Raw genomic sequence first — 20,637 nt, forward strand, 5'->3', positions numbered from 1 at the left:
AAACCTCCAGACAAGTTTCAATGCCATACAACTCTCCTTCCGTGGCCTCCAACTGCTCTTAAATGCAAATAAAACTGTGGACAACTACACATATCTAGGTCTCTGATTAGACTGTAAACTCTCCTTCCAAACTCACATTAAGCATCTCCAATCCAACATTACATCTAGAATCGGCTTCCTATTTCGCAACAAACCATCCTTCACTCATGCTGCCAAACGTACCCTCGTAAAACTGACTATCATACCGATCCTTGACTTTGGCGATGTAATTTACAATATAGCCTTCAACACTCTACTCAGCAAATTGGATGCAGTCTATCACAGTGCCATCCGTTTAGTCAGCAAAGCCCCATATACTACCCACCACTGCAACCTGTATGCTCTCGTTGGCTGATCCTCGCTTCACATTCATCGCCAAAACCACTGTCTCCAGGTCATCTATAAGTCTTTGCTAGGTAAAGCCCTGCCTTATCTCAGCTCACTGGTCACCATAGCAGCAACCACCCGTAGCAAGCGCTCCAGCAGGTATATTTTACTGGTCACCCCCAAAGTCAATTCCTACTTCGGCCACCTTTCCTTCCAGTTCTCTGCTGCCAATGACTGGAATGAAATGCAAAAATCACTGAAGCTGGAGACTTATATCTCCCTCACTAGCTTTAAACACCAGCTGTCAGAACAGCTCACAGATCACTGCACCTGTACATAGCCCTTCTGTAAATAGCCCATCCAACTACTATCCCCATACTGTTATTTATTTTATTTATTTTGCTCCTTTGCACCCGTATCTCTACTTGCACAATCATCTTCTCCACATCCATCACTCCAGTGTTTAATCGCTGTATTGTAATTATTTCGACACTATGGCCTATTTATTGCCTTACCTCATTTGCACACATTTTATATAGACTTTATTATTGTATTATTGTATTATTGACTGTATGTTTGTTTATTCCATGTGTAACCCTGTGTTGTTGTTTGTGTCGCACTGCTTTGCTTTATCTTGGCCAGGTCGCAGTTGTAAATGAGAACTTGTTCTCAACTGACCTACCTGGTTAAATAAAGGTTAAATAACAAAAATGAAGATACAGAGACATGGTGGCTAAGAAAAACTCCCTAGAAAGGCAAGAACCTAGGAAGAAACCTAGAGAGGAACCAGGCTCTGAGGGGTGGCCAGTCCTCTTCTGGCTGTGCCGGGTGGAGATTATAAGAGTACATTGGCCATTTAAGGCCAGATTGTTCTTCAAGATGTTCAAACATTTATAGATGACCAGCAGGGTCAAATAATAATCACAGTGGTTGTAGAGGGTGCAACAAACAGTAGAAACTGAAGCAGCAGCACAACCTGGTGGACTGGGGACAGCCTGGAGTCATCAAGCCAGGTTGTCCTGAGGCATGATCCTAGGGCTCAGGTCCTCCGGGAGGGGAGGGAGAGACAATTTGAGAGAGCATACTTAAATTCACACAGGACATCAGATAAGACAGGAAAATTACACCAGATATAACAAACTGACCCTAGCCCCACGACACAGACTATTGCAGCGTAAATACTGGAGACTGAGACTTTCCTGTTCAAGTGAGCATAGCACAACAAGGTGAGTCCAAAAATGTATTGTATGCTGCTGGATACATGATGTAATATGCCAGGGAGATATGTATACTGTAGCTAAGAAAGTTACACTAAGTGTATGTTGTGCAGTAAACTGTTAGTAGCCCATGTGCCTCACCCTAATAATTTGGTCTATTTTCCCCTCTTAATTTCGCCTACTGATCTGACTTGATGGTGCACATGTAGCCTATAACCTGTTTTAGAGAAATGTAATCATTGAATATTGTAAGAGCTTTCATTGTCTGCTTTTATGCCCCCTTTATTTATAATAAGGTTCTGACTTGGTGTACAGGGAGAACACTGTAAGAACGGCCCATGTTCTGAATTCTATCACTGTACATTTCAAAAGTGCTGAACAAATAGTTATATTGACTACATCTGTCCTAGCTCACTCATTAATGTCAATCAAAATTACAGATAGCCTCTTATCCGCTTGTCGTCCGTTATGCCCTAGTTTGTACATCTCAATTGTCAGTAGAAACCACATTTGTTGAAGCAAGTCAACCATATTAGCTATGTTATTTTAAAAGCAGTAAATGAGGCTGAATGAACTGTTTTGCTGCCAGACAAGGCTCCGCTGATCACAAGGTGTAGCAGTGGTAAGGTGTTGGAACTGCTGTTGGAACTCTGCTGTTGGGACAGCTTTATGTTGGCCCTAACAGTTTGTGGGCACCGTTTGTCACCGTTATAGTGCAATTAATGTCATGTTTAGTGTTGTGTTGTTTAGTGGCTTTGCTGGCAGGCATCCCACATTTTTTTGTTTGCCCCACCAAGATTTACATGCTAAAATCGCCACTGATATACTAACATTTTCCTCTTCTATCCTTCTGGTCTTTGCAAGACCACTGCCATAGTTTCCTAAATATTTAGCAATTTAAAACTGTAGAAGTTCCCAGTTTGTCCTATAGGGACTTTATTCCAAAAACGTAAATTAAAACGTATAATATCACATTTGACTATTTCATGTTTTAAGCTGGAGCTATTAAGTTTCCAGTATGAAGCTTTGGGTTGACTATAATTCCAGGGAAATATTGAAACTTGTAAGCAAATAGCTCTATGGTTTGTTAGAGGTGTTTCAAGAATATGAACAGAAACATGGTTTCTTAAGCCCTCTGAAACCAGTCAATAGTCAGTACGTCATCGTGTGGTACATGTTTTGTTACACCAGGTATAGTCTCAAGAGGAAACTTCTCTCTCCACTAGATCCAACTTCTGCAAAAATAACTTTAGATTTGTATTCAGAGAAGTAGACTGCCACAGAGGCCACCTAGCAAGATAATTATCTAAAGCAATATTAGTATCTCCACCTATTAAGAGTAAGGATTTGGGAAATTTAGATAACCAATATAGAATTTTATTTCAAGGACACAATTTTCTTGTTTTGAGTTGTACCCATAAATATTGACAGTAACTAAAATCGTTTGTCTAATTTCAATTACAAGACAAAGATAATGACTTGAGTCACGATCTGAATGCAAAAAAACTTGTAGCGACACCTGACGATCATTCTGAACCATGTGAAAGCCAAATATCATTACCCCATTGCGACCTCCAAAAGTTAGCATAATTTACAGTACTGTAGAATGATATTCTTGAAGAAAAACAGCTGCTTAAACAAAAAGAAACAAGGCTTTACATTTTACACTGTGTCTTAACCACCTAACATTAAGAGAAACAATTTACTTTTTATGATAAGAATGGCATAACACATGGCCCGGTAGACAGTGTCCTCCGCCTGCCAGGCACCGTTTTCCTGCAGTTCTGTTAACAACGGTGAGGGCAGGTGTTCGGCAGGCAGGCAGGAGCGAAGGACACCATCTACCTGTGCTGCAAGCAAGCAAGGAGGGGGTGGGGGGGAAAAAAATCACATAATACTTTTATTTCCCTTTTGACCCACATTCAAAAAGGGGGGGGGGGGGGGTGTGCCCTACTGCAGGAACACCCCGAATTGAGGGCTGCAGTTGCACACTATTGGGGCTGGGCGATGGTGAGCTAGCTGGGCTGTGGAAGTCGAAGCAGTACCCATGCTAGCCTCCTCATTGACTGACGACAACTCTGACAGATTGGGCTCGGCCGTTGGAGGTAGTGGAGCAGGTGTTGTGTCTTCATACTCCATCTGTGATTTTTTATGCGCATGAGTGAACTTTGTGTTGCCATATCTTGTGACTAGCTACCTCACAGTTAGCTAGCTATTAGGTACGTGTGTGTGTGTGCATGTGGGGAGGGGAGGGGGGGGTACCATCTGACTTTTGAACATTTCTGATTAGTCAGGAGACAATACAAACACCAAATCATATTCATTTAATTCATTTTTTGTAAGCCATCCTGATTGGGTGGGCCAGTGTTCAATCTGGCGGGGCCTCTGCCTGGCCCTGCTGTGGCTTCGCCTCTGCCTACACACCCACACACAAAATTATGAGCAAATACATTTTAGTGTGCCGGGGAACTAATTGGAACGCAGGCGCAGAGTGGTGGCGTTATGAGTGGGAAAGAAGTGATGGTTTATTCAAATTATATGTTTTCTCCTAACATACAGGATCATCATCACCCAGAATTAACCTAGTTGCGAGGGACCCAGCGGGCCTGGGAGGGAAGGGCCTCTGAGACCCATCCACCAGGCAGTCACCTCCCCACCTCCTCCAATCCCCACATGAGCCAAGGGAACCAATGACAAAATGTCAGTCTCCTAAGACTGTGGGCATTTCCATTAATTCCTTCATAATCCTCCAGGCTTCATTGACACCATTAGTCTATTAATTCTGTATGGATTTAGCATTATTCATTTTCCTCAGCCACATTTTTAGCAAGCCATTTGTTTTTAAGAGCTGGACATAAGTACAATTTCCTGCAATCTGCGATCAGTCATCGGCAGAAATACTGTTTAACATGTCAAAAGAGGAAAGGACAGTAATGACGTCGTAAAAGAGGCAAACGAAGCGGTCTTCTGGTCAGGCTCCGGAGACGGGCACATCGCGCGCCACTCCCTAGCATACTACTCGCCAATGTCCAGTCTCTTGACAACAAGGTTGATGAAATCCGAGCAAGGGTAGCATTCCAGAGAGACATCAGGGACTGTAACGTTCTTTGCTTCACGGAAACATGGCTCACTCGAGAGACGCTATCGGAGTCGGTGCAGCCAGCTGGTTTCTCCACGCATCGCGCCGACAGAAACAAACATCTTTCTGGTAAGAAGAGGGGCGGGGGCGTATGCTTTATGGTTAACGAGACGTGATGTGGTCACAACAACATACAGGAACTCAAGTCCTTCTGTTCACCTGATTTAGAATTCCTCACAATCAAATGTCGATCACATTATCTACCAAGGGAACTCTCTTCGTATATATTCCCCCCCAAGCAGACACATCGATGGCTCTGAACAAACTTTATTTGACTCTTTGCAAACTGGAATCCATATATCCTGAGGCTGCATTCATTGTAGCTGGGGATTTTAACAAGGCTAATCTGAAAACAAGACTCCCTAAATTGTATCAACATATCGATTGCGCAACCAGGGCTGGTAAAACCTTGGATCATTGCTATTCTAACTTCCGCGATGCATATAAGGCCCTCCCCCGCCCACCCTTCGGAAAAGCTGACCACGACTCAATTTTGTTGCTCCCTGTCTACAGACAGAAGCTAAAACAAGAAGCTCCCACGCTGAGGTCTGTTCAACGCTGGTCCGACCAATCTGATTCCACGTTCCAAGACTGCTTCCATCACGTGGACTGGGATATGTTTCGCATTGCGTCAGACAACAACATTGACGATATGTTTCGCATTGCGTCAGACAACAACATTGCGAACCACTGCTTTTAATCAGGGCAAGGTGACCGGAAACATGACTGAATACAAACAGTGTAGCTATTCCCTCCGCAAGGCAATCAAACAAGCTAAGCGTCAGTATAGAGACAAAGTAGAATCGCAATTCAACGGCTCAGACACAAGAGGTATGTGGCAGGGTCTACAGTCAATCACGGATTACAAAAAGAAAACCAGCCCAGTCACGGACCAGGATGCCTTGCTTCCAGGCAGACTAAATAACTTTTTTGCCCGCTTTGAGGACAATACAGTGCCACTGACACGGCACGCAACCAAAACATGCGGACTCTCCTTCACTGCAGCCGAGGTGAGTAAAACATTTAAACGTGTTAACCCTCGCAAGGCTGCAGGCCCAGACGGCATCCCCAGCCGCGCCCTCAGAGCATGCGCAGACCAGCTGGCTGGTGTGTTTACGGACATATTCAATTGATCCCTATCCCAGTCTGCTGTTCCCACATGCTTCAAGAGGGCCACCATTGTTCCTGTTCCCAAGAAAGCTAAGGTAACTGAGCTAAACGACTACCGCCCTGTAGCACTCACCTCTGTCATCATGAAGTGCTTTGAGAGACTAGTCAAGGACCATATCACCTCCGCCCTACCTGACACCCTAGACCCACTCCAATTTGCTTACCGCCCAAATAGGTCAACAGACGATGCAATCTCAACCACACTGCACACTGCCCTAACCCATCTGGACAAGAGGAATACCTATGTGAGAATGCTGTTCATCGACTACAGCTCAGCATTTAACACCATACTACCCTCCAAACTCGTCATAAAGCTCGAGACCCTGGGTCTCGACCCGGCCCTGTGCAACTGGGTACTGGACTTCCTGACGGGCCACCCCCAGGTGGTGAGGGTAGGTAACAACATCTCCACCCCGCTTATCCTCAACACTGGGGCCCCACAAGGGTGGGTTCTGAGCCCTCTCCTGTAGTCCCTGTTCACCCACGACTGCGTGGCCACGCACGCCTCCAACTCAATCATCAAGTTTGCGGACGACACAACAGTGGTAGGCTTGATTACCAACAACGACGAAGAAGGCGCAGCAGCGCCTCTTTAACCTCAGGAGGCTGAAGAAATTCGGCTTGTCACCAAAAGCACTCACAAACTTCTACAGATGCACAATCGAGAGCATCCTGTTGGGCTGTATCACCGCCTGGTACGGCAACTGCTCCTCCCACAACTGTAAGGCTCTCCAGAGGGTAGTGAGGTCTGCACAACGCATCACCGGGGGCAAACTACCTGCCCTCCAGGACACCTACACCACCCGATGTCACAGGAAGGCCATAAAGATCATCAAGGACAACAATCACCCGAGCCACCGCCTGTTCACCCCGCTATCATCCAGAAGGCGAGGTCAGTACAGGTGCATCAAAGCTGGGACCGAGAGACTGAAAAACAGCTTCTATCTCAAGGCCATCAGACTGTTAAACAGCCACCACTAACATTGAGTGGCTGCTGCCAACACACTGACTCAACTCCAGCCACTTTAATAATGGGAATTGATGTAAAATATATCACTAGCCACTTTAAACAATGCTACTTAATATAATGTTTACATACCCAACATTATTTCTCATATGTATACGTATATACTGTACTCTATATCATCTACTACATCTTTATGTAATACATGTATCACTAGCCACTTTAAAAACTATGCCACTTTGTCTACATACTCATCTCATATGTATATACTGTACTCGATACCATCTACTGCATCTTGCCTATGCCGCTCTGTACCATCACTCATTCATATATCTTTATGTACATATTCTTTATCCCATAACACTTGTGTTTATAAGGTAGTAGTTTTGGAATTGTTAGCTAGATTACTCGTTGGTTATTACTGCATTGTCGGAACTAGAAGCACAAGCATTTCGCTACACTCGCATTAACATCTGCTAACCATGTGTATGTGACTAATACAATTTGATTTGATTTGAAGGACAGTAATGGAAGCAAGAAGTGCAAACACTGTGTTTCACTGGTCTTCAGCTTCACTAGGCTGCTCTCTGACATCAGGGACTGGCCAGAGCCAGGTTTTAGACAAACTTCAAACTTCAGAGCACACAAAATAATTACTGCATTGGGAAGAAGCTTGTGCAATCATCCTTCAGAAAAGCATTCTAGTAAAAGCATCCATTCTAATAGCCAAAAGCGTACGGATCTATTCCTCAGTGGTGCCGGACAATTACCCAGTGAAAAATGCTGTCTAAGGCATCGCTCCTCTGTGTTATCAAAGCCAGTGCAGCTGTCTATTTGGACAAAAATAAAGTTTATTTTCAACACACAGACTTGGCAATGCAAGCTACAGCCTTCCCAAGCTCCTGTGTCATACAGTAAAGAGCAAACCACAAGCAGATGTAAATATGAATGTGACTGTATGTGACTGTCATTCAAATTCCATTAACCCAGTTCAATGTAACAGCAATAGGTTTAGGCACTACATGATACTCAGATTTACCCTATACCCATCATGAGGTTGCTATAACCTAGCCTATGAATTAAAGTTTACAACATAGATGCACACAGGTCGAGAGAAACATTTGAGCTGACAGACAGTGACACACTCAATACCACCTTGGTGTAGGGTGTAATCATTAGTCCAACAGTTGCAAACGAGTTTCTGTCGGACAAATTCAGGTATGTTTATTCCCGTTTTGCTTCTTTTAAGAAATGTTTATCAACAGAATCAGCGGAATAATTACACCTAAATACCGCATAAACACAGTTCACTTTCATTGCAGCCATGTTGTATTCCTTATCGCATTAAAGCGCTCTCCTCCTCTCAACTTTTCCCCTCGCTTGTGGACTGCAATGCACAACACATCAGCTGTATGTGACCAGGTGAAAAAACACATATCATCACTACACAGCCTACATCGTTGTCACCATATTAGTTAAAGTAACGTCATAGTCAACATAGCTAATATAACTAACTCATGCAGTAACGTTACAATGAACAGTCCGTCTATAGTTTAGCACTTACAACAATAAATTAGTAAAGCCAAAAGCTTACCTTGACCTGAAAGAGTTCCAGTGTTTAGTCATTGCCAGCTAGCTAACATAGTATACCTCTAATTGAGCAGGGTGTTTGAGTAGGCTAAACTAGATAGCCGCATTTGCTAGCTAAGTAAGTGAAACTGAAAGTTTAAAAAATGATTCAATCTCTTACTTTTCCTTCATTTGGGAAAAAAAATAACTCCTCTTTCTGAGTCAACTACTCACCACATGTTATGCGTTTCAGTTCAAGCTAGCTGTAGCTTATGCTTTTAGCACTAGATTCATTCTTTGATCATTTGATTGGGTGGACAACATGTCAGTTCATACTGCAAGTGCTATGATAGGTTGGAGGACGTCCTCCGGAAGTTGTCAAAATTACGGTGTAAGTCCATGGAAGGGGGTGAGAACCATCAGCCTCCTAGGTTTTGTATTGAAGTCAATGTACCCAGAGGAGGACAGAAGTTAGTTGTCCTCCAGCTGCACCATGGTGCTACCCTTCAGAGTGCTGCCGAGGCTACTGTAGACCTTCATTGCAAAATAATATTTTAATAACTTATTTGGTGACGTGATTATATTTAGTATAGTTTTATCTAAAAAGGATAACATTTTAAAATGTTTTACAATCTATATTTTTATGAAATTTACTGAGGATGGTCCTTCCCTTTCTCCTTTGAGGAGCCTCCACTTGTATAGTACACCTTTATTTCAGTGATTAATGCAATCATAGGCAAATTCTCACTTATTTTACAAGGTATATTTCCATGATGGAAAACACACCATTTGGCAGAGACCTCTTAACTGCTGCAATTAGACCATTATGCATTAGTTGGTACAGTTGGTAGAGTACAGAAAACAGATTGATATGAATAATTAGCTGTGCATTGAAAAGGCAAATTATCTATACAAACCTTTCAGTACACAGCACCATTGTGCTGTGAGAAAAGCAGACCAGCTGCAAAAAATAGTTTGCTTCCAGTAGTATTATACTGCTTAAGCATTTTGCAGAAGGTCTGCATTATTTTTCACTCGATTCAGACCACGACACCAAGGAAAACCAAAAAAGTGAGGAATGTGCAATTTCAAGGACTGAGAACAAAAGTGACAGAGTGGATGAATACAGTGACACAGTGGATGAATACAGTGACACAGTGGATGAATACAGTGACAGAGTGGATGAATACAGTGACAGAGTGGATGAATACAGTGACACAGTGGATTAAAATAGTGACAGAGTGGATTAATACAGTGACACAGTGGATGAACATAGTGTGTATAGTTAGTGTGGCTGCTGTGTGTGTGAGGCTGGGCCATGGCCTCAGTGGGATGATGATGATAGTAGAGCATGAAAGATACACGGATGCTAGGGGCCCCAGCTCCCTGTGTCCTACTGGGACACTCAGATATGTTCCCTCATCCCTGGGGTGGACCTAGAAACCTGCTCAGACACCTTTGTGTTTGTGTGTGAGAGAAAGGCATGTCCCTGTGTTTTGTGGACAGGTTGTGTGAGGAGACCGCTCCCTCATGATTTACTCACACCAGCCCTGGTAACTGCTGCTTTGTCCTTAAAAGAGGGAACATGTATTTGTGTATCTCTACTTAATCTATTTCTGCGATGTCAATACTTGCTCATTCATTTCCAAACAATAAATAACTGTTGAGGTTAATTGAATTAAATTCATAGGAAATGTGACACCCTGACCTTTATGTACCAGAGAGATTCCACTGACTGAGAACACCTTAACACTTTGCTAAATCATCATTCAAACTTTATTGACAGTTTGTGTTAAGAAAGCAGCTCCACAATCAGCCATGTACAAACGTAGAAACAAAAATTGAAGGCCACACACTGGAACTGATTGACAACAGACTGGAAAACGAGGCCCCAGTTTAAAACTGACCTGGCAAAAGAGAGACATAGGGAGATGGAAAGGTCCTTCACAGAAGGATAGCATTCAGGCGCTCTGGCAGCTGCACAATTACACTGCTAAGCTCTCCGTCATCAATTTGGAGAACATACAATTCGTTTTTTGAAAGATGCAATTTACTTTATTAATTATTTCTGCACTTTGAAGCTCTGTTGTCTTATTCGTGCTGAAAACTGATGTTGGGAACAGGGGCATCCAAACTTTAGCAGGCTGCTGCGTGACCATTGCTGTGATGCAGGCTCTCTCTTGACATGTAGAAAAGTCCCACGTAGTTGATTTACGAGCTAATCTACTCTGCTCGCTTCACATCTACTGCCATTCGAAATATACTGTAGATACGCTCACCCAGTTAAGTATCAAAGTAGATCAAATAAAAGTCAGACAGAGGAATATGAATGCTAAACAGTTCCAGGCTGCTTGGCCAAGGGCCTGTCGCTGGAGGCTGTCGTCATAGAGAGGCAGACATGGTGAAGCTCCACCCTTTTCCCAATCAGCTGCTATAAAGCTACGCCTCTTCAGGAAGTGTTGGGCTGGAAGGGCTTAGGGGCAGCCAGCATGGCACGTACTTTGGCCATCAGATCCTGAGAAGGAGAAAGGGAGAGAGAGGGGTAGAAAGAAGGGAAGAGAAAGGGGTAGAAAGAAGGGAAGAGAAAGGTAGAAAGAAGGGAAGAGAGGGGTAGAAAGAAGGGAAGAGAGGGGTAGAAAGAAGGGAAGAGAAAGGGGTAGAAAGAAGGGAAGAGAAAGGGGTAGAAAGAAGGGAAGAGAAAGGGGTAGAAAGAAGGGAAGAGGGGTAGAAAGAAGGGAAGAGGGGTAGAAAGAAGGGAAGAGGGGTAGAGAGAAGGGAAGAGAAAGGGGTAGAAAGAAGGGAAGAGAGAGGGGTAGAAAGAAGGGAAGAGAAAGGGGTAGAAAGAAGGGAAGAGGGGTAGAGAGAAGGGAAGAGAAAGGGGTAGAGAGAAGGGAAGAGAGAGGGGTAGAAAGAAGGGAAGAGAGAGGGGTAGAGAGAAGGGTAGAGAAAGGGGTAGAAAGAAGGGAAGAGAGAAGGGTAGAGAGGAGGGAAGAGAAAGGGGTAGAAATAAGGGAAGATAGAAGGGAAGAGAAAGGGGTAGAAAGAAGGGAAGAGAAAGGGGTAGAAAGAAGGGAAGCGAAGGGTAGAGAGAAGGGAAGAGAAAGGGGTAGAAAGAAGGGAAGAGAGGGGTAGAAAGAAGGGAAGAGAGGGGTAGAAAGAAGGGAAGAGAGGGGTAGAAAGAAGGGAAGAGAGGGGTAGATAGAAGGGAAGAGAGGGGTAGATAGAAGGGAAGAGAGAAGGGGAAGAGAGAGGGGTAGAAAGAAGGGAAGAGAGGGGTAGAGAGAAGGGTAGAGAAAGGGGTAGAAAGAAGGGAAGAGAGAAGGGTAGAGAGGAGGGAAGAGAAAGGGGTAGAAAGAAGGGAAGAGAAGGGTAGAGAGAAGGGAAGAGAAAGGGGTAGAAAGAAGGGAAGAGAAAGGGGTAGAGAGAAGGGTAGAAAGAAGGGAAGAGAGAAGGGTAGAAAGAAGGGAAGAGAGAAGGGTAGAAAGAAGGGAAGAGAGAAGGGTAGAAAGAAGGGAAGAGAAAGGAGTAGAAAGAAGGGAAGAGAGAAGGTTAGAGAGAAAGGAAGAGAGAGGGGTAGAGAGAGGGGTAGAGAGAAGGGAAGAGAGAAGGGTAGAGAGAAGGGTAGAAAGAAGGGAAGAGAGAAGGGTAGAGAGAAGGGTAGAGAGAAGGGAAGAGAGAAGGGTAGAGAGAAGGGAAGAGAGAAGGGTAGAAAGAAGGGAAGAGAGAAGGGTAGAGAGAAGGGAAGAGAAAGAAGGGAAGAGAGAAGGGTAGAGAGGAGGGAAGAGAGAAGGGAAGAGAGAAGGGTAGAGAGAAGGGTAGAGAAAGGGGTAGAAAGAAGGGTAGAAAGAAGGGAAGAGAGAAGGGAAGAGAAAGGGGTAGAGAGAAGGGTAGAGAGAAAGGTAGAGAGAAGGGAAGAGAGGGGTAGAAAGAAGGGAAGAGAAAGGAGTAGAAAGAAGGGAAGAGAAAGGGGTAGAAAGAAGGGAAGAGAAAGGGGTAGAGAGAAGGGTAGAAAGAAGGGAAGAGAGAAGGGTAGAAAGAAGGGAAGAGAGAAGGGTAGAAAGAAGGGAAGAGAGAAGGGTAGAAAGAAGGGAAGAGAAAGGAGTAGAAAGAAGGGAAGAGAGAAGGTTAGAGAGAAAGGAAGAGAGAGGGGTAGAGAGAGGGGTAGAGAGAAGGGAAGAGAGAAGGGTAGAGAGAAGGGTAGAGAAAGGGGTAGAAAGAAGGGTAGAAAGAAGGGAAGAGAGAAGGGAAGAGAAAGGGGTAGAGAGAAGGGTAGAGAGAAAGGTAGAGAGAAGGGTAGAGAAAGGGGTAGAGAGAAGGGTAGAGAAAGGGGTAGAAAGAAGGGAAGAGAGAAGGGAAGAGAGGGGTAGAAAGAAGGGAAGAGAAAGGAGTAGAAAGAAGGGAAGAGAGAAGGTTAGAGAGAAAGGAAGAGAGGGGTAGAGAGAGGGGTAGAGAGAAGGGAAGAGAGGGGTAGAGAGAAGGGAAGAGAAAGGGGTAGAAAGAAGGGGAGAGAGGGGAAGAGAGAGGGTTAGAGAGAAGGGAAGAGGGGGAGATTGAGAGAGAGAGATGAGAGGAAAGATGGAAACCGACACAGAGGGAGAAAGAGGACAGTGAGTGAGTGTGCCATATAAAATACCAATAATGAGGAAAATAGGAAATATGGCATGGTTAAGAAACCTACAGTCCTATATTCTGTCTACTCTCTCAGAGAGCCTCTCCACCATCACAATTCAACACAAATACAAATCTTCCTCCCTCCCTGGGTTATCTTTCAACCAGGACAGCTTAATATATTCCTGGCTATTTATGACAGTAGGCTATAGGACAGCTTATAGGACAGCTATAGGACACCTCCCTGCAATAGAAGGCCATCAGATCCACTCCTAGTTAGGCAAGCAGTCCCAATCTGAACACAGTCCAACCTGGAGATTATACACCAAGTAGGAGACATATGAAATCTTTCAGCGTGAGCCGCTGAATAAGCCGCTTGTCATACAAGTTTCTCCTTGCTCAGGTCTGACGTGGGGAGTTATTGCATATCACTACTCTTCCTTCTCCTCTCCCGCTGTTCTCTTCCTTCTCCTCCATCATGAGTGAGCAAGCAAGAGCACACACACACGTACAGAGAACAAAGGCGAATACGCATGCACACACAAACACAGAGACCAACAGAGACACACAGTGAGGGATAAATGTGAGTGAAAGCAGTGGTGGTGATCAGAGTCCTTGAAGAGAGTACAGCCTGACCACAGTGACCTCCACGCGGTCGTAAAAACAGCAGGAAGGAGGAGCAGGATCACCACAGCAAATTGAGGCAAAAGGTATAACAAGATGGCGGTATGGATAATGGAGGTAATGTTTGAGTAGATGATGTGAGACGTGGGCTTTAAACAAGGCTGGTACTGAAGCCTCCACAGATGCTGCTTTATTCAGGTGAGAAATTGATGAAAGAGGGGGAGGGGGTGTTTTAAGTACTATATGTGTGAGTGTGATTGAGAAAGCAGGAAAGTGTCAAAGACAGGCGTATGACTCAGAGAGTGTGTGTGAGGGAACGTGTAAAGGTGGAGAGGGAGCGTGACATGTACTGTACTTGAGCGTGACAGAAAATGCTTCTAACGTCCAAACAAATTCATTCTAAATATTTGTAAGCATTGTCATCCTCCCCAAGCCATAAGACTGCTAAATAGTTAACCAATAGCTACCCGGAATAACTGCACTGACCCTCTTTGCACCAACTCTGTTGATTCACATAAGCTGCTGCTACTGTTTATCATCTATCCTGTTGCCAAGTCACTTTATCCCTACCTATATGTACATATCTACCTCCTCGTACCACGGCACATCGACTCGGTACTGGTACTCCGTGTATAGAGCCAAGTTATCGTTACTCATTGTGTATTTATTATTGTGTTATTATTTTTCTATTATTTCTCTATTTTCTTTCTCTCTGCATTGTTGGGAAGGACCCGTAAATAAGCATTTCACTGTTAGTCTACACCTGTTGTAACAAAACATGTGGCAAGTGGAACCGGAGTGCCAAGTCGAGGAAAAAAAGGCTTCTCAACAGTTTTTACCCCCAAGCCATAAGACTCCTGAACAGGTAATCAAATGGCTACCCGGACTATTTGCATTGTGTGCCACCCCCAACCCCTCTTTTTACGCTGCTGCTACTCTGTTTATCATTTATGCATATTCACTTGAACTATACATTCATGTACATACTACCTCAATTGGGCCGACCAACCAGTGCTCCTGCACACTGGCTAACAGGGGCTATCTGCATTATGTCCCACCCACCAACCCCTCTTTTACTCTACTGCTACTCTCTGTTCAACATATATGCATAGTCACTTTAACCATACAGTGGGGCAAAAAAGTATTTAGTCAGCCACCAATTGTGCAAGTTCTCCCACTTAAAAAGATGAGGCCTGTAATTTTCATCATACATCGTACACTTCAACTATGACAGACAAAATGAGAAAAAAAAATCCAGAAAATCAAATTTTTATTAATTTATTTGCAAATTATGGTGGAAAATAAGTATTTGGTCACCTACAAACAAGCAAGATTTCTGGCTCTCACAGACCTGTAACAACTTCTTTAAGAGGCTCCTCTGTCCTCCACTCGTTACCTGTATTAATGGCACTTGTTTGAACTTGTTATCAGTATAAAAGACACCTGTCCACAACCTCAAACAGTCACACTCCAAACTCCACTATGGCCAAGACCAAAGAGCTGTCAAAGGACACTGATGACTGAATCTGCAATAGGTAAGCAGCTTGGTTTGAAGAAATCAACTGTGGGAGCAATTATTAGGAAATGGAAGACATACAAGACCACTGATAATCTCCCTCGATCTGGGGCTCCACGCAAGATCTCACCCCGTGGGGTCAAAATGATCACAAGAACGGTGAGCAAAAATCCCAGAACCACACGGGGGGACCTAGTGAATGACCTGCAGAGAGCTGGGACCAAAGTAACAAAGCCTACCATCAGTAACACATTACGCCGCCAGGGACTCAAATCCTGCAGTGCCAGACGTGTCCCCCTGCTTAAGCTAGTACATGTCCAGGCCCGTCTGAAGTTTGCTAGAGAGCATTTGGATGATCCAGAAGAAGATTGGGAGAATGTCATATGGTCAGATGAAACCAAAATATAACTTTTTGGTAAAAACTCAACTCGTCGTGTTTGGAGGACAAAGAATGCTGAGTTGCATCCAAAGAACACCATACCCACTGTGAAGCATGGGGGTGGAAACATCATGCTTTGGGGCTGTTTTTCTGCAAAGGGACCAGGATGACTGATTCGTGTAAAGGAAAGAATGAATGGGACCATGTATTGTAAGATTTTGAGTGAAAACCTCCTTCCATCAGCAAGGGCATTGAAGATGAAACGTGTCTGGGTCTTTCAGCATGACAATGATCCCAAACACACTGCCCGGGCAACGAAGGAGTGGCTTCGTAAGAAGCATTTCAAGGTCCTGGAGTGGCCTAGCCAGTCTCCAGATCTCAACCCCATAGAAAATCTTTGGAGGGAGTTGAAAGTCCGTGTTGCCCAGCAACAGCCCCAAAACATCACTGCTCTAGAGGAGATCTGCATGGAGGAATGGGCCAAAATACCAGTAATAGTGTGTGAAAACCTTGTTAAGACTTACAGAAAACGTTTGACCTCTGTCATTGCCAACACAGGGTATATAACAAAGTATTGAGATGTACCTATGATGAAAATTACAGGCCTCTCATCTTTTTAAGTGGGAGAACTTGCACAATTGGTGGCTGACTAAATACTTTTTTTGCCCCACTGTATCTACATGTACATACGACCTCAATCAACCTGACTACCTGGTGTCTGTATGTATCCTCACTACTTTAATAGCATCGCTACTGTATATAGACTGTCTTTTTACTGTTTTATTTCTTTACCTACCTATTGTTCACCTAATACTTTTTGCACTATTGGTTAGAGCCTGTAAGTAAGCATTTCACTGTTGTATTCGGCGCACGTGATTTGATTTCATTCATTTATGAGAGCAGGGAGAATGAATGAACACGCTCCATAAGCAGAATGAGTGAGAGAGAGGAGGAAAGTTCATCATGAGCCTGGGGATGAGTGAGTGAGAGGAGGAAAGTTGATCATGAGCCTGGGGATGAGTGAGCGAGAGAGAGGAGGAAAGTTCATCATGAGTCTGGGGATGAGTGAGAGAGAGGAGGAAAGTTCATCATGAGCCTGGGGATGAGTGAGAGAGAGGAAAGTTCATCATGAGCCTGGGGATGAGTGAGAGAGGAGGAAAGTTGATCATGAGCCTGGGGATGAGTGAGAGAGGAGGAAAGTTGATCATGAGCCTGGGGATGAGTGAGAGAGGAGGAAAGTTGATCATGAGCCTGGGGATGAGTGAGAGAGGAGGAGTGTTCATGGTGAGTCTGGGGATGAGTGAGAGAGAGGAGGAAAGTTCATCATGAGCCTGGGGATGAGTGAGTGAGAGGAGGAAAGTTCATCATGAGCCTGGTGATGAGTGAGTGAGAGGAGGAAAGTTCATCATGAGCCTGGGGATGAGTGAGCGAGAGGAGGAAAGTTCATCATGAGCCTGGGGATGAGTGAGCGAGAGGAGGAAAGTTCATCATGAGCCTGGGGATGAGTGAGTGAGAGGAGGAAAGTTCATCATGAGCCTGGGGATGAGTGAGCGAGAGGAGGAAAGTTCATCATGAGCCTGGGGATGAGTGAGCGAGAGGAGGAAAGTTCATCATGAGCCTGGGGATGAGTGAGTGAGAGGATGAAAGTTCATCATGAGCCTGGGGATGAGTGAGTGAGAGGAGGAGTGTTCATGGTGAGTCTGGGGATGAGTGAGTGAGAGGAGGAAAGTTCATAATGAGCCTGGGGATGAGTGAGTGAGTGAGAGGGGGAAAGGAGAGCAGTAGGAGAGAAGGTGGATGAGGCAAGCCCCTGGAGGAGACTGGCAAGAGGATGAGGAGATGTGGGGGGGCAGAAAACAAGAGGTCACAATACAGTATCCAGGATGAGAGGAGGATGAGTGGCCTGGATTTTAGAGCCATGGGAAAGAAAAAGAGGAAGAGTAGAAAGGATGCTGACAGTGTCTTCAGTTTCGATTCTTTACCAAGGCCACTCCATTGAATCGCACATGTAAAGGTTCTATCCTCGATCCATGTCACATTCTGTCTGTCTGTACATCTCTACAGGTCTGTATGTTAGTATCCTCTAATTCTGTCTGTCTGTACATCTCTAAAGGTCTGTATGTTAGTATCCTCTAATTCTGTCTGTCTGTCCATCTCTACAGGTCTGTATGTTAGTATCCTCTAATTCTGTCTGTCTGTCCATCTCTACAGGTCTGTATGTTAGTATCCTCTAATTCTGTCTGTCTGTCCATCTCTACAGGTCTGTATGTTAGTCTCCTCTAATTCTGTCTGTCTGTCCATCTCTACAGGTCTGTATGTTAGACTCCTCTAATTCTGTGTGTCTGTCCAGCTCTGTCAGTCAGTCCATCACTGTTAGTGTTCGTCTGTCGGTCGGTCTGTCTTCTCTACCAGTCTCCCTGTGCGTGATGCTCCAACAAAACCCTCTTTGCAGCTCAAACTCCTGACTGCAGACCAGAATAATACCCTGCCAGTGAGGGAACAGGGAACGGTCCGTGCCCTCTCCCTCTCTCCCCTAAAAACACAACCCAACCCCCAGCCATTCGTCATCTGTCAGCCAGCCCCCGTAATGAAGGAAAAACAAAGCTCAAAACTCAGGCCAAAATGCTAATTCTAATGAAAAAAGTGCATTAGATTTCTCTGAGTGCATCATCATGAATCAAATCTTTACGCTGATGGGGCTGGCTTTAAAGTTCATTAAGTGGCCAGGGACTATATACTGTATGTCTGAATCAGAACATCTGCATAGCGGGGTAATGGTCTATTCATTCAGAGATGGCTGGGTGTATACCTTGGATCTTCCTCATGGGTTGAGTCTCAAATGGCACCCTATTTTGTAGAAAGTACACTACTTTTGACCAGAACCCATAGACATTTGTGACACACTCATGGCCTGTACAGAGCAGGGCCGGGTGAAGGATTCAATCACTCTCTCTCATGCCCTCCTTTCCCCCTTCCTCACCTCTTTCCCTGACCCCCTCTTTCCCTAAATCACACTCTATTCATATGACCTAAGCCAATCTCTCATTCTCCCTTTTCTGAACCCCCCCCCCCCCCCATTCCCGCCTTCTCTTTCTACAACCTACCCCATTCTCTCTCCCTACGGCTTGCTCTATCTGTGAATGTCTTGATCTTTGACGGTGGGCTGGTTTCCATACTACACAGGCCTCTCTGCCTCAGCCCAAGTCTGTTCCAGGTAAGTCTCTCCTCTTCTCTCTCTGAACCCCTATGAAGGGGCTCATCCTGGGCCAACTGGCTGGCTTCATAAAGGGGTCTGGTTGTAGTCAGAGGGCTAGCAGATGGGGCTCTTTATCAGACTCAGGACAGATACAGAACATCAAATGGAGAGAGGACAGGGGCTTCTAAAGGTGCCCTGTTAAGGTATGGCTTTGTGATATATGCCAAGAAAGACATTCGAGTAATTGGAGAATGAATGCTATCAAAGCCTGAAAGTAAGACATCAAATAAACCATAGAGCAAACGGAAAGATTACATATGAATTTACAACAGGTTTGAGGTAGTTAAAAGATGCCGCCTGAGGAAGCAGCGTTTTTAACATTAAGTTGAAACGCATTGGGTGTAAACCCCCAGCTGTGATTTAAGCTTTTAAGTTATTTCAAACGTATGGTTTTACAACTCCAATCTCTCTCTCTAATGGTCTACTTTACATTATGGCTTCCCTCATAGATCTCATATAACAACCTCCCTATTCCTGACTCATAGCCCTGTTGGTGAACAGGCAGTGTGATCCTACCCTAGACGAGAACCTCTCTCTCTCCAACCCAACAGCTTACCAGAGGAGTGACTAGTAGAGGGGGTGATTGCGTAATATGTTAAAGTCAGGACTTTCGGGGAAGAGTTGATCCTCTTTTTCTCTCTTCTGGAGATGAAAGCCTCTGTAATGTAAACTAGCTCTCCTCAGCTGTCAGCTGCTGCTGCGCACATAAAGTCACGAGAGAGATGAGAGAGCCAGAAACACCAGAACAGGGAAATAAACACAACAAATAAAACGCCTATGTGCACATTACTGAACACAGAGGAGGAATGTTAAATGTAAAATCTGACCTGAGTTCAGAGATCAGCTGCTCTGAGCCCACAGAGATTGAAGATAGAAATGATGTAATCTGTGCTGGGATCAGTGTACTGAAATCTCTGAGCTGTGTGTTCTGTATAATGCTGCTGCCACAAGGGCCGACTATCCTTGGAACCACAGTCCCTGTGTACATCCCAGCTAACAATGAGCTGATTCTGAACTGCTGTGCTTTGTGCACATGTCATAATGAGAGATATGGAGTACCTGTACAACACCCTACTGTAATGTGCTTTATGGAATACATGCAAGGACATCTGGGCCTGTATTCACAAAGTGTCTCAGAATAGGAATGCTGATCTAGGATCAGTTCTACCTTTAAGATCCTAATGAATATCAAATCAAATTTATTTATATAGCCCTTCTTACATCAGCTGATATCTCAAAGTGCTGTACAGAAACCCAGCCTAAAACCCCAAACAGTAAGCAATGCAGGTGTAGAAGCACGGTGGCTAGGAAAAACTCCCTAGAAAGGACAAAACCTAGGAAGAACCCTAGAGAGGAACCAGGCTATGAGGGGTGGCCAGTCCTTTTCTGGCTGTGCCGGGTGGAGATTATAACAGAACATGGTCAAGATGTTCAAATGTTCATAAATGACCAGCATGGTCAAATAATAATAATCACAGTAGTTGTCGAGGGTGCAACAGGTCAGCACCTCAGGAGTAAATGTCAGTTGGCTTTTCATAGCCGATCATTAAGAGTATCTCTACCGCTCCGGCTGTCTCTAGAGTTGAAAACAGCAGGTCTGGGACAGGTAGCATATAATATTATATGGACAGGGGAGTCCTCATCCTAGATCAGAACTCATACTCTGTCATACTTTGTGAATATGGGCCCATGTTAATATACATACAGTGCATTCGGAAAGTATTCAGACCCCTTAACTTTTTCCACATTTTGTTAGGTTACAGCCTTATTTTAAAACTGATTAAATAGTTTTTCCCCTCATCAATCTACACACAATTCCCCATAATGAC

The 20,637-nt window shown here is 44.4% G+C and overlaps 1 protein-coding gene across 6 annotated transcripts in view; it reads right to left on the reverse strand.

Moving 5' to 3' along the window:
- Window positions 1-10,184: 10,184 nt before the first annotated feature.
- Window positions 10,185-20,637, reverse strand: part of LOC110522882 (splicing factor, suppressor of white-apricot homolog) — a 140,998-nt gene continuing 130,545 nt past the window's right edge. For 5 of the 6 annotated variants that reach the window (XM_036977163.1, XM_036977162.1, XM_036977166.1 and 2 more), the window contains exon 18: window positions 10,185-10,940. In XM_036977163.1, coding sequence (XP_036833058.1) covers window positions 10,875-10,940 — 66 coding nt within the window. In that variant the 3' untranslated portion in view covers window positions 10,185-10,874. Of the gene's footprint in view, window positions 10,941-19,364; window positions 19,506-20,637 lie in introns of all 6 variants that reach the window. The other variant, XR_005051704.1, reaches the window with a different exon arrangement.

Source organism: Oncorhynchus mykiss, chromosome 5 (genome assembly GCF_013265735.2).
Source record: "Oncorhynchus mykiss isolate Arlee chromosome 5, USDA_OmykA_1.1, whole genome shotgun sequence".
In the NCBI taxonomy this organism is placed as follows: domain Eukaryota; kingdom Metazoa; phylum Chordata; class Actinopteri; order Salmoniformes; family Salmonidae; genus Oncorhynchus; species Oncorhynchus mykiss.